The sequence below is a fragment of the Lepisosteus platostomus genome, chromosome 1 (assembly GCF_059453375.1).
Source record: "Lepisosteus platostomus isolate fLepPlt1 chromosome 1, fLepPlt1.hap1, whole genome shotgun sequence".
In the NCBI taxonomy this organism is placed as follows: domain Eukaryota; kingdom Metazoa; phylum Chordata; class Actinopteri; order Semionotiformes; family Lepisosteidae; genus Lepisosteus; species Lepisosteus platostomus.
In genome coordinates this window covers 66,519,326-66,534,736 of record NC_142611.1, presented here as the reverse complement: position 1 = coordinate 66,534,736, position 15,411 = coordinate 66,519,326, and the positions used below count along the sequence as shown (strand labels likewise).

The following is a 15,411-nucleotide window of genomic DNA, read 5'->3' as shown; positions in this document are numbered from 1 at the left end:
AAAGGACGCTAGCTGTGTTAACTCAGGCTAGAACAAGGCTGTTTAAACATTAACAAAACCCATGAAGACTCTGGGCAAATCCCTCTGCTATATATTAGCTGAAAAGGTATCTCTTAAATGTGTTTTATGGAAGGGCAGCACAGAAGGAAAGATCATTTATTTCCTTTCTCCTGAAGCTGCAATGTGAACTGAGCACAGAAAGACATGGGGAAATTCCCCTTCATCTTACAGCTTTATGTATAAGTTCCAAAAACATTGCCAGGTGAATAAAAATGAGTCCATAATGTTAGATGAGTCTTAAATTTTGTTATTACACTTGTAGCTAAACTGTTTCTCAGTCTTCCGCACAAAAGTCCTGCTTATTCTCTGCCGCTGTGCTGTGGTCACCATGGTGATTCCGACAGCTGCAGTGTGGTGTTGACTGAGGCCTTGTTGTCACCCTTGAGGCCTGGGGCTCTCCTGGGTCTCACAGCCAGCACCTGACTGGGGCTCGATCCACGCCTGGCTGCACTAAAGAACCGGCGTCAGGAAGTCTAGGCCAGGGCCCCTGGGACACACAGACTCCGCTTCACAGACTCCTAGTTACAAATCCACCCCAACAGGCAGAAATGCCCCGGCTGGTAATGTCTTCCTTTAAACCTTTCACAAAAAACAAAACGCTGTTGGAGATCAGCTGTCAAAAACTGGGTCTGCAGCCACGTTGAGGATGGAAGTCCGGCAAGTTCTGTGGGCCTTTTTTTGAGGCGTCAACAACTGTAACTGGTAAAATCGATCCAATGTCCAAAGTGAGCTGTGAGTTGAGTGACCTAATGAAGAGCCGTGACAGGAGACCCTACAGCCCTGGAAGATTGAATCTATTGATCTCCTCTGTCGGGGTGAGGTGGCAGAGCACAGAGACCGAGAGGGAGGCGGTGTCACCTAGAGGCGGGGGCTGGTGGACGCTGGCCAGCGCTGACACAGAGTATGTCCCCTCTGTCCCTGTCCCGCAGGTCGTTCGGCGTGGTGCTGTGGGAGATGCTGACGGGGGAGATCCCGTACAAGGACGTGGACTCCTCGGCCATCATCTGGGGAGTGGGCAACAACAGCCTGCAGCTGCCCGTGCCCGAGAGCTGCCCCGACGGCTTCAAGATCCTGCTGCGCCAGTGCTGGTGAGGGGCAGGGGGGCTGGTGGGCTGGGGGCGGAGGCACTGGACTGGGGGACTGGCAGAAAACCGGGGTCCCCAGACCTCCACTGTGGGAAACCAGGGTCAGGAGGAGAACCCGTTAGCTCTCAGTCTCATTCACGCCCTGGTGTGTGAGTGTGTGCTGGTTGTCTGCCACCCCTATTATCATGTCTTCTTCCTGGTAATTGTTTTGATTAGATCTAAATGCGTGGTTTTTCTAGAGTCCCATACAGGAGGCAAACACCCATCGTGAGGCAGATTTTGGATATGTCGTACTGTGCATTGTAAATTATCGGTCACTGCATTCCCGTTTCTTCCATCTTGGTCCTGGCTGGAAGAATAGTGGGCAACCTGAAGTGTTATATAAGGACCTCAGACAGCCTCCAGGGACATAGCACACCCCCGCACCCATCCATCCATCAATTTTCTAACCACTTCTTCCAATACAGGGTCACAGGGGAGCTGGAGCCTATCCCAGCAGGCAATGGGGGCAAGGCAGGGTACACCCTGGACAGGACGCCAGTCCATCACAGGACAGACAGACACCCACTCACACCTAGGGGGAAATTACTCTTTTAGCAATTAATTAGAAATAATTGCAGATCAGCAAGCTCCTTAATGCAGCGAACTATGTAATCATGGACTGTTGAACGGCACTTTTTGGAAACGTCTCCAGCATTCATTAAACAGAGTTATTCTATATGAGGAAAACCTCACGCTCACCAGCTGCCTCGCCGAGGGCTCCAGGTCGCCCATCTTCAGGCTAGAATGCTCAGTGAGACTGCGAGAAGACCTAGCTGAAGGAGAAGTTAGAAAGCAGTTTCTGCCACTGCTGGCATTTCAGGGGTGAAAAAAGCACAGGAAACCAGGAAAATGTCAGGTGTACACTTTTTTATGGTGGAAGGTTTGATGAATACTGTCCTAAGCCTACAAAAACACCTCTCAATGCCTTCTGTACTAGATTAACCAAGACTATGTCTAACAAGACTATATTCTAATTGCTTTATCCAGTTCAGAGTCACGGGAGAGCCAAAATCTATCCCAGCAAGCAACAGGTGCGAGGTAATACACACCCTGGGCAGGACACACATAGACACACATTCACAATTTTCCAAGAAGCCAATTGACACAAAAGGGCCAATTTTCCCAGCCGCTGGACTGTGGGAGGAAACCTAAGCGAACACAGGGCAGAACACGCAAACTCCTCGCAGACAGGAGGGTGGCGGCTGGTTCGGGGCCCAGTCAATCCTCATTCCCTCCGCGGGCGTGATGGACACTCAGATCGAGATATCCTAAGTGGTGGCGCCCTACATGCACGGAGACCCAGGAAGCCCTAAAATCTCCTCCTCTCCCCTCTCCGTCCCCAGGAACTGCAAGCCCAGGAACAGGCCCTCCTTCCGGCAGATCCTCCTGCACCTGGACATCGCCTCAGCCGACGTGCTGTCCACCCCGCAGGAGACCTATTTCAAATCCCAGGTACCTTCCCCCGCTCGTCCAATCACCGTCGATGGAAATCAAACAGGGGGACGCCCTCACCTCCCCCCACACACACCCCACTCCTCCTCTCCATTCAGCATGGTGACGCAAATGACCGAAATGATGAAAAGCCTCCCCCGTCTGACCTCGCCCCCACCCCCTCCTGCAATTGATTCCCCCCGGCCAGCGTGACGTCAAGAGAGCCCTGCAGCACTGATGGGCCCCATTGATTGCTTTAATAGCAGCCGAGCGGCAGGCTGGGTCCTGGACTGTCAGGAGAGTCCATTAGCTTAATCATCACAACCCTCCCCCCCCTCCACACTCACACTCCCAATGCCTCCTGCTAACACACACACACACACTCCGCACAGGACAGGACAGGATTGCGATGCTGCAGTGAAAGGCAAGGTTACAAGGAGGTAGCGGCACTGCTGCTGCAGAAGACACCGTCCTGTTTGAACACCTTTCAGAGTCTTTTGAGGGGGCATGCAGCTCTAGGACTTGATGTCCCACATGCTCTTCAACCTGGCCGACTTCTCACATGAACTCTTAGTTCAGTTAAAGCCATTCAGATCCGGGGGGGAGTGAAAAGTGAGGGACCCACCAGGTGGGGGTTCTGAATCTGTCCGCCCCAGATCTGCTAAAAAAAGGGCTCAGCGGCGTAAGCCAGGATTTTATATTTGAGGTGGTACCACAGGACACCTATGGAGGTGGAGGGGGGCATTTTTCAATCAGATTATTTTCCTTCTAAAACAGGATGCACTACTAAGAGGTGTCCTGCTATTCTTCTCTGCACCAGTAACTGTGACAACCCCTGTTTGACCTCGCGGGCCAGAGCCAATATCTCTTGCAGATTTCCCCAAGCGGCAGGGTAACCATCTAGAGATCTGATGCATATTTGCCTCACCAGTCATTTGCAATACAGGCTACACGTATGCTCTTAATAATAATAATTCCTTACACTTATTTAGCGCTTTTCTGGACACTCCACTCAAAGCACTTTACAGGTAATGGGGACTCCCCTCCACCACCTATGTGCAGCCCCACCTGGATGATGCAACAGCAGCCATAGTGCGCCAGTACACTCACCACACACCAGCTATCAGTGGGGAGGAGAGCAGAGTGATGAGGCCAGTTCAGAGAGGGGGATTATTAGGAGGTCATGATTGGTAAGAGCCCGGGGAATATTTGGCCAGGATGCCGGGGTTACACCCCAACTCTTTTCGAGAGACGCCCTGGGATTTTTAAAGACCACAGAGAGTCAGGACCTCGGTTTTACATCTCATCTGAAGGACGGTGCCTTTTTACAGTATAGTGTCCCCGTCACTATACTGGTGCATTAGGACCTGCACAGACTGTGGAGTGAGTGACCCCTACTGGCCCCACTAATACGTCTTCTGGCAGCAATCTTAGATTTTCCCAGGAGGTCTCCCATCCAGGTCTCCCATCTTTTGTTGGCAAAGGGAAGACAGTGTGGGATTTTAGGCGGGCAGCAGCGGGGGTGGCGGAGCCGCATGTAGGAGCTGGGGCTGACCAGCCGCGTGCTGTCTATCGCAGGCGGAGTGGCGCGAGGAGGTGAAGCAGCACTTCGAGAAGATCAAGTCGGAGGGCACGTGCCTGCACAGGCTGGACGAGGAGCTCATCAACCGGCGCCGGGAGGAGCTGAGGTATCCCACCTGGGGGGGCGGGGTGCTGTCACCCCAGATTCTGCAGGGCGTCTATGCGGTGTACAGTGTGACATTTCCAGTTTTGGAGCCCCAACACCCAAGTGTACAGTTTGTATATGTAGAAAAACCCCGAAGTTGCTTATATTATAATAAAGCACAGGGCAGAGCCATTGACAGAAACTGGAAATAAGCGTTTTCACTCTCTGACTGCAGTTTCAAAAAAAGTGCATATTTTGGAAAAGGATGTAACAATAAAAAGCATATTTATAAAAACAGTTTTGTGAGTGGAAAAGCGATGCATTGCCCATGAATGTGGGGCAGCAGAACTGGTAGATGAGCCGGCGTGGTGTCTAAACAGCACTCTGCTGCCCTGTGGGGCTCCAGGTGAAATGGCTGACACCACGGTCTTGCTCCCGGTGCTCGCAGGCATGCCCTGGACATCCGAGAACACTACGAGAGGAAACTGGAGAGGGCCAACAACCTGTACATGGAGCTCAACGCCGTCATGCTGCAGCTGGAGCTCAAAGAGAAAGAGCTGCTCAGGTAAGGTGGGAGAGGCCCCAGGGTGCAGGGTGTAGGGCACGGTGTGAAGGGACAGGGCGTAGGATTCAGATGAGGGGACAGGGAGCAGGGTGCAGGGTGAAGGGGAAGGGAGAGAGGACTGGCTGGGGGATGCGGGGTGGAGGGTGAAGGGGCAGAGTGTAGGTTACAGGGACAGGTACAGGGAACAGTGCACAGGGCGCCCACCATCCCACTGCGGAAGCCCTTCTGGGGCTGGTGGATCAAGGAAAATCTCCTGAGGCTGGGTGGAGGACTGGGGTGCTCTTAGATCTCATTCTGGATGTGTGCATGTGTGGAAATGTAGCTGTAAATCTTACCATAGATCTGACATTTTAGCTGGTGCAGCATGGTCAAATGTTGTTCCTTCTTGACAAGAAGTGTGTAACTAGCATTCTTCCATTTCTGCATGTTAGTATATGGTTCTTATTTGTGTTTCTCTTTTAATTGAAAAAAAAAGTCTCCAGGAGTATTTGGGCAGCTCCTGCAGTCAGTGCATCGTCAGACGGGATGTCATGATTAGGATTGGGATGCGGGCTGGGAACTGTATAGGGTTGTTCAGGATCCTCCCTGCACTGCCTTTGGGGTTTATGTGGTTGCACCAGGAAAGTGTGGGATGTTTTGATGGGCGCAGAAGGTATGCTGATGGGAAAGTATGGGTGAAGCAGGAGTAAGCAAATACCCCACAATCTGTAAAAGCATGTGCCGTATGTTTAACCCCCTCCCATACCCCGGGAGCACAGCAGGGCATCCCGTCCTGTCCAGCCTCTTCCTGCTGTGTGATGTTGCTGACTAGTCCCCCCACCTGTGTTCCCCAGAAGAGAACAAAACCTGGACAAGAAGTACCCAGGGCTCTTCAAGCACCACAGCTCGCGCCAGGGAGGGCCCTCCAACTCCATGGAGAAGCTCATCAAGAAGCGCAACGTCCCGCAGAAGCTGCCCTCCCACAGCAAGCGGTGAGCAGCCCCTGGCCCCCTCTCCCTCGGCCGCTTCCATGCGTGTCTTCGCCTGAGTCCCGCTCCGGAGCAGTTCCACCCAGTCAGCTGCGGGATCTTACCTGTAATGTTGGTTGACGATTTGAAGACGGGAGGCTTTTTTTGAGTTCATTTGCATAGAGATTAGAAACGTTATAGTGTCTGCAGCTCTTGTCCAAAGCAGTGAAAAGCGGTTTTGTTTGCAATTTTTTGAAAGATCTAATACAAAAGAAACAGCAGCACAATTTATTTGAAGGGTATGATTTATGGGGAGGAAGTAATGGAGAAACAGATGACCGAGAAGCTGTTCACACACTGCAGGTTATTAAATAACCCTCAACACAAGAGGGAAGATAGATGTTCCTCTGTAGTTTGAAATAGATTTCCTTTTACCTGAAACTGATGTGATGTTCAGTTGCTTGTCCTTCAGTTTCTCCCTCTTGTCTCTCTCTCTCCCCACAGGCCAGACATCCTTAAGTCGGAGGTGATTCTGCCCAAGCTGGACTCTTCCATGACCCAGGTCACCATCCCTGCCTGTCCCAACAAGGGCTCCACATCGCCGGGTCGGTCCCGGAGAGGAAAGACCCGCTACCGCAAGGCAGGGGGAAAGGGCAGCAGTGGAGATCTGGCAGGGCTGAAGGCTGCCCTCTCCCCGGCTTGTCGGGACCCGGCCGCACTGCCCACAAAGCACCTGGACCCTAGTGCCGCCCTGCGCGGGCTGCAGCACGACCTCCTTCTTAAAAAGATGTCCTCCTCTAGCCCAGACCTCATCTCCACGACCTTGGAAGCCGAGGAACGCAACAGGGGAGAGCCTGGCTTGGACGGGGGCAGTCTCAGTGCTTCCGCGGGGCTGGAGGGGGCCGTGGCGGCCGAACCCGGGGGCGGAGCCGACGACCTCACGGAAACCCCGCCCCGCAGCGACACGCCCAGCGAAGACGCCGCCTCCATCCCGTTCTCCAGCAGCCCCGATTCGCCCTGCGGCAGGGGGGGCGCCACGGGGCGGAGCTCAGTGCTGGGCCAGCCCCGCCTCCCACAGGAGGGGGAGGAGAAAGAGGAGGGGGCTGGAGTGAGCCGAGCTCCAAGGGGAGCAGCCGGGGGCAGCGGCCAGCAGCACCTAACTCCTGCAGCTATTCTCTACAGGGCAGCCGTTACCCGTAAACAGGTACTGAGAATCCCTAAGCAAATCCTGTAGTTCCTATACTCTAGTGTACTAAATTATTCTGATTCTCAAAAACACTTCAGCCCTCTCTCCCCCTTGAACCACTCTAATGATTATATTTCAGCAGGTATCAACCGCACGCGTCATTTATACCCTGTACAGTCTCTGATTTGCTTTAGAAATGCATTCCAGGGCGTTTTGCACAAGAACCTTATTCAGATTTAATATTCCCAGAGACCTCTTGTTATAGTGGGAGGGAGGCATCCCCCCAGAAAAAAATTCCATCACCCTGACATAACAAAAACCTCATTCGGGTGTGCATTAAAGGTCAAATTTCCTAAGAACATACATGAAATGCTACAAAGGAGAAGTTAAATGAGCTGGGTTCTTCACTCATCTGAGACAGACGGGAGGGGGAGGAAGGCCTGACCTTAGCCCCCAGGAGGGAATCTCTGCCACTGTGTGCAGCAGGAAGACCGGACAACCATGGTTAGCTCAGCCCGATCTGGAAATATCCCGTTTCGCGTCTCGAGAAGGTCAACATACGTTTCAAAGCGCTCATGAGTTACTCGTGTGGAACAGTTCGGTTTATTTTGAAATTTCATCGCAGGACAGACACAGGGCTAATTTTCCCAGAATCCAATTAACCTATCAGCATGTCTTTGGAAGAAATCCATGCAAACACGGGAGAACCTGCAAACTCCCCACAGAAAGAACCCCAGGTCTGGAATTGAACCCGGGGTTCCAGCACTGCGTCACTGTACCGTCCAAATAAATGTCAGACTGCAGTACCCGATGTGGTGATAACCTTGAAACTATTATTTTTCACAATGTAACACAATTGTTAACTCATGTCATACCAGTGGGCCAGTCAGGATAACAGGGCGAAACGTGTGACCCGTTCCTCTCTTGTCTTGCTGACAGAAAAGGGGTGTGTCTTCAGAGGAGGAGGAGGGGGAGGTGGACAGTGAAGTGGAGTTGCCACGGAGACAGAGGTGAGCGGTTTATGGCAGATGTGTCGCGGTGCTCATCTGCCCTCTATAGAGCAGAGAAAAGCCTATGATCTCCCCCAGGTCCTTGTGTATTTTTAGACTTAAAATGCAATCGGACCTTTGTGAAAGTCTTAGGAAAAGAAGAAGATTACCTGAATATATGTATAACTCGAAGGCACATTTGGATTATTTAATTAACAAAATAATCCAAACACAAGTCAATGTGCACGTGTGAATAAGTCTGAACTGTTGGATTCAGTAACTGGTGACACCTTGAGCAGCCAAGACTTAACTAGACCTTTTCTATTCCTGGAGCTTTCAGTTTCTCACACCGACTTCAGGATTTCTGGCCCTTTCTTCCTTCCAGAAGTGCAGAGGGTGCCCTTGCCTGAAGAGCTCGCTTGAAGTCAATCACTGGAAACCTCCGGCTGAGGCCCCTATTGCTTAGCAGTTACTGAATAAACAGGTTCTCAGACATCTTCACACAACGATATCATCTTGTTAAATAATCCAAGTATATCTTCTCTCTCTTTTTGTTGGACGTTCCATCAGGTTATCTGCATCATTTAATCAGGTTTAATTTTCATCTTTCATTTAAAAGGGGAACTGCGGTCCCAATTTCTCAGAACAGTTATTAAATCTCGGTAACAAAATATATTTATTGATGGTAGAGGGGGAAAAAAAAAGACCATTTTCAAATTAAGCACAAAATCATGAACTTTGTGAAAGTACTGCAAGTGGCCATGTTGACGCAAACCCCCAGCGAGAGCTCCACGACATTGTGACGTGATGAGGCCCTTCCTGCTCACTAGTCACTGTCCTGACTGATGTCATGTGATGTACGAGCGAACAAGTACAGGTTGTGCAGCACACATTTCAGTGCAGAAATGTTCCAACACGATCTGAATGCATGAATTAACAAGTAGGTTCCAGTTACCGGCAAAACTCTCTTGAACTCGAGAGCATTATTTCTATTGGATTAAGAGAGATGTATTCAGAGGCCTGCTTGTTTAACAGTGTAATGGGGCCACTTCATCTCACTGGATGTTTTGTTGCCTCTTTCTGAATAGCACAATATGGCACTGTGCACACCTGGGGATTTAGTTTATTCTGTGCTATAAATCTGATGTTTTACAAGTTACTGTGTACATTTGCCTTTTATTCTGGTTTGAAATACACTCAATAATACTGATTCTTTCTATAAATATAAAGATAGCATTGCAGTTCCCCTTTAAACGTTCATGAAATCGCGTTCTGTTTTAGGTCTAAAATGTACAAGAACCTCTAGAGGGGTTCACAAACCTTTACTCTGGTGGGGAGGGGATGCAGAGAGGGGAAAGTATTGAAAGTCTCTCTCAGAACACCAGTTTGTAATGTGATTTGTTTTTTGTATTTTTATAGAGTTTGTAAAGACTCAGTACCAGAACAACACTAATCAGATTCTGTACTCTGAGATGTGTCTGTCAACACTTAACATCACTGCTCATGGAAGCAGGGTCTATGCCATCTCAGGCAGTAGAGCTCCGTTTTCTCACTTGGGGTTTATGTCCGTATCATAAATGTGTGCGTGACATTGTTATCGAGGTGTGGAGTCTAATTCTATCAGCAGCAATGAAGTTAGAAAATAAATGAAACAGCTATGTTTGCACAGATATTTATGAGCGTTTTTGTTAATACTTTGTCCAGCAGTGCACACAGTCAGCAATCACTTCTCTGTTCAGGTTTCTTTGTACAGGATATTGTTGCAACAGCCCATCCACTATAAATGACCCATTTTCTATTCAGTGCAAGGTCCATCTTCCCTAATATAACTCACAAAGCATGACAGGGAAACATGCATTTTCAAGTCTCAGGTTTGCTCCAAATATGACACAATTAGCCAGCCTCTGACAGGGGTACTGCAGCACGTGAAAGCAGTGACGCTTTGCAGAAATGCGAGACAGTGAAAAAAATCAAATATGTTCAAGTTTTACTAGAGGTATGAACAGCTACAAGCTAGGACTACCTGCACATTTAGGAACATGTAGCGATTCTCCATTGAATCAATGGTGGAACGACACAGGAAGATCGTAGATTTTAACACGCTCAGCATCTGGTGTGCAGCAAACAAAATATGCCAGGGTGGGCCGCCAGCGGGACGGGGGATGGGCAGATGAGCTGGCATCAAAGTCCTTGTTGGTTCTGCACCCCTGCAGGCGGCCGGCAGGCATGACGAAGTGCCAGTCCCTGTCCACCTTCAGCTCGGAGAACCTCTCGGTGTCGGACGGCGAGGAAGGCAACACCAGCGACCACTCGCACAGCGGGACCCCGGACGTGGTCAGCACCAACACGGACGAGCGGCTGGACGACAAGTCGGACGACCTGCTGTCCCAGAGCTCCGAGATCCCGGTGGACGTGCTGCAGCAGTCGGACGGGCTCTCGGAGAAGGAGGCCGCGGTGCGCGAGGTCAAGACCCAGCTCAACGCTGAGCAGAGCGCCTACGAGGTAACGCCACTGTCCGCCACAACCCCAACCTCCCCCCCGATGCCTGCTTAACAGCGAGTCGTACAGCGAGGATCTGCGGACCTGATCCCAGGGATCTGCTGTCTCTTTCTCAGTGTATCCCTGCTGAGCTCCGCCTGGCTTAATGGTCACCGTAGCACTCCAGCAACGATAGGTTACTGATCCTTGACCAAGTCATGCTACAATAAAAATGCACCTCCTGAGTGGTAATGGCGCTGTATAGTTTCCCTAGACTATATACTGTAGCTGTGTTAATAAATATCCAGCTTCTGCACAAGCATCTGTGTCAGGCCCTGCACCATTTTGTCCATCGACCCATTTTCTAATGGATTTCTCCAGTTCGGGGTCGTGGAGGAGCCAGAGCCTATCCCAGCAAACAACAGGCGCAAAGCAGGTTACACGCCAGTCCATCGCAGGGCATAAACGGACACAGACACAAACACACTCACACCAGGTACAGTTTTCCCAGAAGGCAGTTAAACTACCAATATGCCTTTGGACTCTGGGAGGAAACCAGGGCATGCATAAGGCAACCTATACAAACATGTGGGGAACCTACAAACTCCACCCAGACAGGACACTATGGGGTCCCAGCACTGCCTGCATGATTTTATAAACCTCCTAAAACACCTCTTCTTCACTAGATGCAACTGACCATACAAGAATAAAGACACTGCTGTCCATACAAACTCCTCATGCACTGTCATCAATTGCGCCCCATAACAGTAAATATGACTGTTTACTATAACAATTTATTAGAGAGGCCATTTAAAAAAAAGCTCAGGCAACACCACAATATGAAACCTTCAATGTAAGCGACTCTGACTTGAAGAAAAATAATACTTAAGCTTATTAGAATAAAAAATGGAATTGTGTGCTGTCGAGTGATAACAAATGTGTTCTGACAGTTTAGAAAACAGAAGGTGGAAGGTTCAGAGGATTTTCAGGACTGTTTTGGTACAAAGACACGTTTTCATCCCTGTTTCTTCAGCGGAATTGCACAGTTTTGAAAGTGCCATTCCAGCAGGGGGGAATTTCGCCTTGGGTGAAGAGCACTCAGCTGAGGGCCTTCTCACCTGGGACAGGCTGCTAGAAAAACCAGCTGACGTTTATTGGGGGTTTGAAAAATGGAGGAGGCTTTGCAGCTCGGCGAAAAGCTTTAGAAACTTTTCAGGGTATTCCAGGAAATCCCTTCACAAATATAGGTTTCTTAGCATTATGTTCTATATTAGTGGCACTTTTCCTCTGCTGCAATGTGGCCTCTGTTGTCACATAAACAGAAGGTCACATGACCTCTCTGCCGTGATGCGTATGAAAGGTCACATGACCACTGCTGTAATGTGTATGAAAGGTCGCGTGACCTTTTCTGCGTCCCCATAGGTCATGTAACTTACCACATCAACCTAGAATCCAGATAGAGCCCCTGTTGGTTCTAACACTAAGCTTTATTCCCCCCTTTCAGAACCCATCCCTCTACGACGACTCGGACTGTGACAGCGCCGAGCTGGACCACTCGGGCAGCGCGGAGGCCAGCCGTCCCTCCAACACTGTCACCTGGTGAAGACCCCAAGGACCCCTTTCCCACCAGGCATCTGTATATATCCCCCCGGCCCCTGTGGGGGCCAGTCTCACCCCATTACCAACCCCCACAGTCCCTGGCCAGCACCCCCCTCCACTCCTGGGGAACAGGGGGGCTTCTTTTCATCCTTAAATTTTACATTTTTAAAAAATAGCTACTTATTTATGGACTGATGATTCTGACTGCGCAAGTGAAAGGAGAGGGAGGGACGCTGGTCTGGTTCAAGGCTGGTTCTGGGCTGGAGCTGGTCTGGTTCTGAGCTGGGCTGGTTCTGGGCTGGGGCTGGTCTGGTTCTAGGTTGGTTCTGGGCTGGTTCTAGGCTGGAGCTGGGTTGGGTCTGGGGTGGACTGGTTCTGGTTCTAGGCTGGAGCTGGGCTGGTTCTAGTCTGGTTCTGGGCTGGGGCTGGACTGGTTCTAGGCTGGTTCTGGTCTGGGGCTAGCCTGGTTCTAGGCTGGTTCTGGGCTGGTTCTAGGCTGGAACTGGGCTGGTTCTGGGCTGGGATGGTTCTGGTCTGGAGCTGGGTTGGTCCTGGGGTGGGCTGGTTCTGGTTCTAGGCTGGTTCTGGGCTGGCACAGGTCATGAGCGCTCACCATGGTCCTGGACGGCAGCGGCTGTTGGTCTACACAGCTCTTCCCTGGGCAGGAACGCCTCTCAGGAGCCGCTCTCTTTTCGGCGCAGAAGCAGGCGATAGTCCAGGCCCGTGGGCCACAGGGTCGACACCCTAACTTCCAGAAAGCTTGGGAAAGGTCAAAGAAACACGACGCTCCCGATATTCATATATATATATTTATAATTTTATTGTCCTTCTGCTGCAGAGCCCAAAAGAACAACCGTTGTTTACATTTTTATTTTGTATTTCCGTTCACACTCCCAGCTGTCTTTTTTATATTCAGGGAACTGCATTTTCAAGGTTTACGTTGTCGATTTGGATGTTTTTCTTTCCTGTAAATAGTTCAGGTCTCTACACTGTACAAAGAGAAACATCTGAGAGACGGTATACTCTACACTGTAAAACACACTGGTGCTGATGCGGCGGCAGAGAGACACGGGTGCGGGGCGGTATTCCAGCTGCTGTAACTTCCAGGCAACACCGAGTCGGGGGGTGTGAGTGAGGTGGGGGGGACGGGGGGGGAGGGGCTCCCAGTCCTGGTCCTGGACAACCCCACACTGCTGCTCATCATTCCAGTGCAGCTCCCTTAGAGCAGCGCTGCCTTAATTCAGACTGCGGGCGGCACGACGGTGCAGTGGTCACATTGACCTCAGCATGCCTCACAGCGCTGGGGCTCCACGTCTCATGAATAATAGAATTAATAATAGTAATCTTATTTGATACAGCACCGTTAGAGGTGGCTTCTCAAAGCGCTATATAGAATGACAACAACAAAAAAGAAAAACTCCATGACATAAACAAGCAAAAAACACGAGAGGAGACAGTAGATGGGGGTACTGTATATGGTAGGAACATAAGGGGGGGTATGTAACAGAATCAATTAAGTTAAAGCCCTTCTAAAGAAGAATTCCGTACCTTGGGTGCCCTCTGTGTGGAGTCTGTATGCTCTCCCTGTTTCCTCCCACAGTCCAAAATCATGCTGGTAGGTTAATTGGCTTCTGGGAGAATGGCTTCCTGTGCACGTGGACTAGTGTCCCATCCAGGGTGTAGCCCGCCTTGTGCCCCTTGCTTATTGAGGAGCTGGCTCCCCCGCGACCTTGAATTGGAAGAAGCGCTTAGAAAACGGACAGATGGAGCTGTCTGCCTATTTTCAGCTTTTTAAACACGTTGGGAGGGAGGGAGGTGGGGGGCAGCTTTCACTTATTTTATTTCATAAGCAACGTAAGACCTCAAACATTTGAGTAGAAAAGAAAACTTGTCAAAACATTACAACCGAGGAACGCATCAGCGCTTCAATGAGGTGATGAAGGTGGGCTGGAGCGAGGTGTGAGGGGCTTTCAAAAAAAAAAACACCAGGACTGGTGGGTGACCTCTGTTCTGTGGGAACTATTACAAATACAAAATTACACAAACCATATGAAAGTATTCCAAAAGGAAAACAATCCCTTTAAGGTTCTGCTCAGGTGCACCTATATGCAACTGGAACTGTTTGGCACAGAGTGCCACAGGCATGCAATTCAGATTCACTGCATGGGCTCAGCTCAGGACACCGGAGAGAGACAGGGGCACGAATTGGGCTGCAAGGGCTCGTTGGACAGGGCGAGAGCTGAACCTGGTTAGGAGATTTCTGTGCTGCCCCTTGGCACTCTCTCTGGTGTCAGACCCAGAAGCAATACCAAACCAGACTAACCTAAGGTTTAAGGGCACAGGGGGGTGGGGGGGGAGGCAATGGCCTTCAAAAACAAAGCGAGATCTTTGTTTTTAAACTGTATGAATGAACGTTGGAGTGTGCAGCTTACAGCAAGTTAAGCCAAGTCCAACCTTTCTTTTGCAAGTGAACTCAAAAGTACCTCATCCAAGCAGACTACTGTTATGATCCCCAAACAGTAGGTTTTTCTACACCTTCTAAAACGAGCACTTCTAACCTATCACCTTGAATTAAACAAAAGCTTATATATTTTGTATCTGGATGCAAGACCTAAGAAGCTCTGACCCTCAAGCGTTTCGCAAATCATGATTTGTACCGAGACTTTTACGGGTGTTGCCAGCACAGTTAGGGAATACTGCCCTCTGGTGTTGAAAGGAGGCATTTGTAGGAAGTTTCCAATCATACTCTGGAAGCCATAAATCTCAGCCTCGTTTTAAAAATGTAATTGTTAATGTTTTGTTTTGATTTTTTATACCGCATTATGTATTGTATCTGTGTACTATAGGAAATGTATTTAAAAAAAAGAATGAGAAAAGGAAAACATAAAAGAGAAATTAAACTGCACTCTGTTAGAACAGAAACCTGAAGGGAGTTTTTTTTTTTGTTCCAAGCAAAGCGTTGCATGTAATCACCAATCTGAACGTTTTAGCCTTGAAACACACATACCATCATCTTCCCATCCCTCCTTAGGAACAGTTGAATTACTAGAATATAATTAATACAAGGACTAGAACGCTAGAATGGAGTTTTCTAGGAGCACGATGTGTGAAGCCGTTACAAATGATCAAATTGCCAGTCTGCTACTGCCTGGGCCAAGCTACTGCTTATTTAGTTCAAGCAAGAAGCTGCGTCAGGATGCGTAGGCTGCAAAGGAACAAGTAAAGGTTTAATTCTGCACTGAAAAGAGAAGAAACCACATTTTAGGTATGAAGTCTTCTTTGGGACACATCCAAAGTGAAGAAGGCTGTTATGTTTTTTTCTGCTCTTTTTCAGCATGGAATCAACCTTTACTTGTTCCCACT

At 49.6% G+C, this 15,411-nt stretch overlaps 1 protein-coding gene across 2 annotated transcripts in view; it reads left to right on the top strand.

Annotated features, from left to right (window-relative positions):
• Nucleotides 1–14,970, top strand: part of map3k12 (mitogen-activated protein kinase kinase kinase 12) — a 58,330-nt gene extending 43,360 nt beyond the window's left edge. For both annotated transcript variants that reach the window (XM_088633693.1, XM_088633692.1), the window contains exons 6-14: nucleotides 990–1,148; nucleotides 2,531–2,639; nucleotides 4,197–4,306; nucleotides 4,733–4,849; nucleotides 5,683–5,820; nucleotides 6,301–7,000; nucleotides 7,922–7,992; nucleotides 10,185–10,473; nucleotides 11,954–14,970. In XM_088633693.1, the coding sequence (XP_088489819.1) occupies nucleotides 990–1,148; nucleotides 2,531–2,639; nucleotides 4,197–4,306; nucleotides 4,733–4,849; nucleotides 5,683–5,820; nucleotides 6,301–7,000; nucleotides 7,922–7,992; nucleotides 10,185–10,473; nucleotides 11,954–12,052 (1,792 nt within the window). In that variant the 3' untranslated portion in view covers nucleotides 12,053–14,970. The remainder of the gene's footprint in view (nucleotides 1–989; nucleotides 1,149–2,530; nucleotides 2,640–4,196; nucleotides 4,307–4,732; nucleotides 4,850–5,682; nucleotides 5,821–6,300; nucleotides 7,001–7,921; nucleotides 7,993–10,184; nucleotides 10,474–11,953) is intronic.
• The last annotated feature ends 441 nt before the right edge of the window (nucleotides 14,971–15,411 follow it).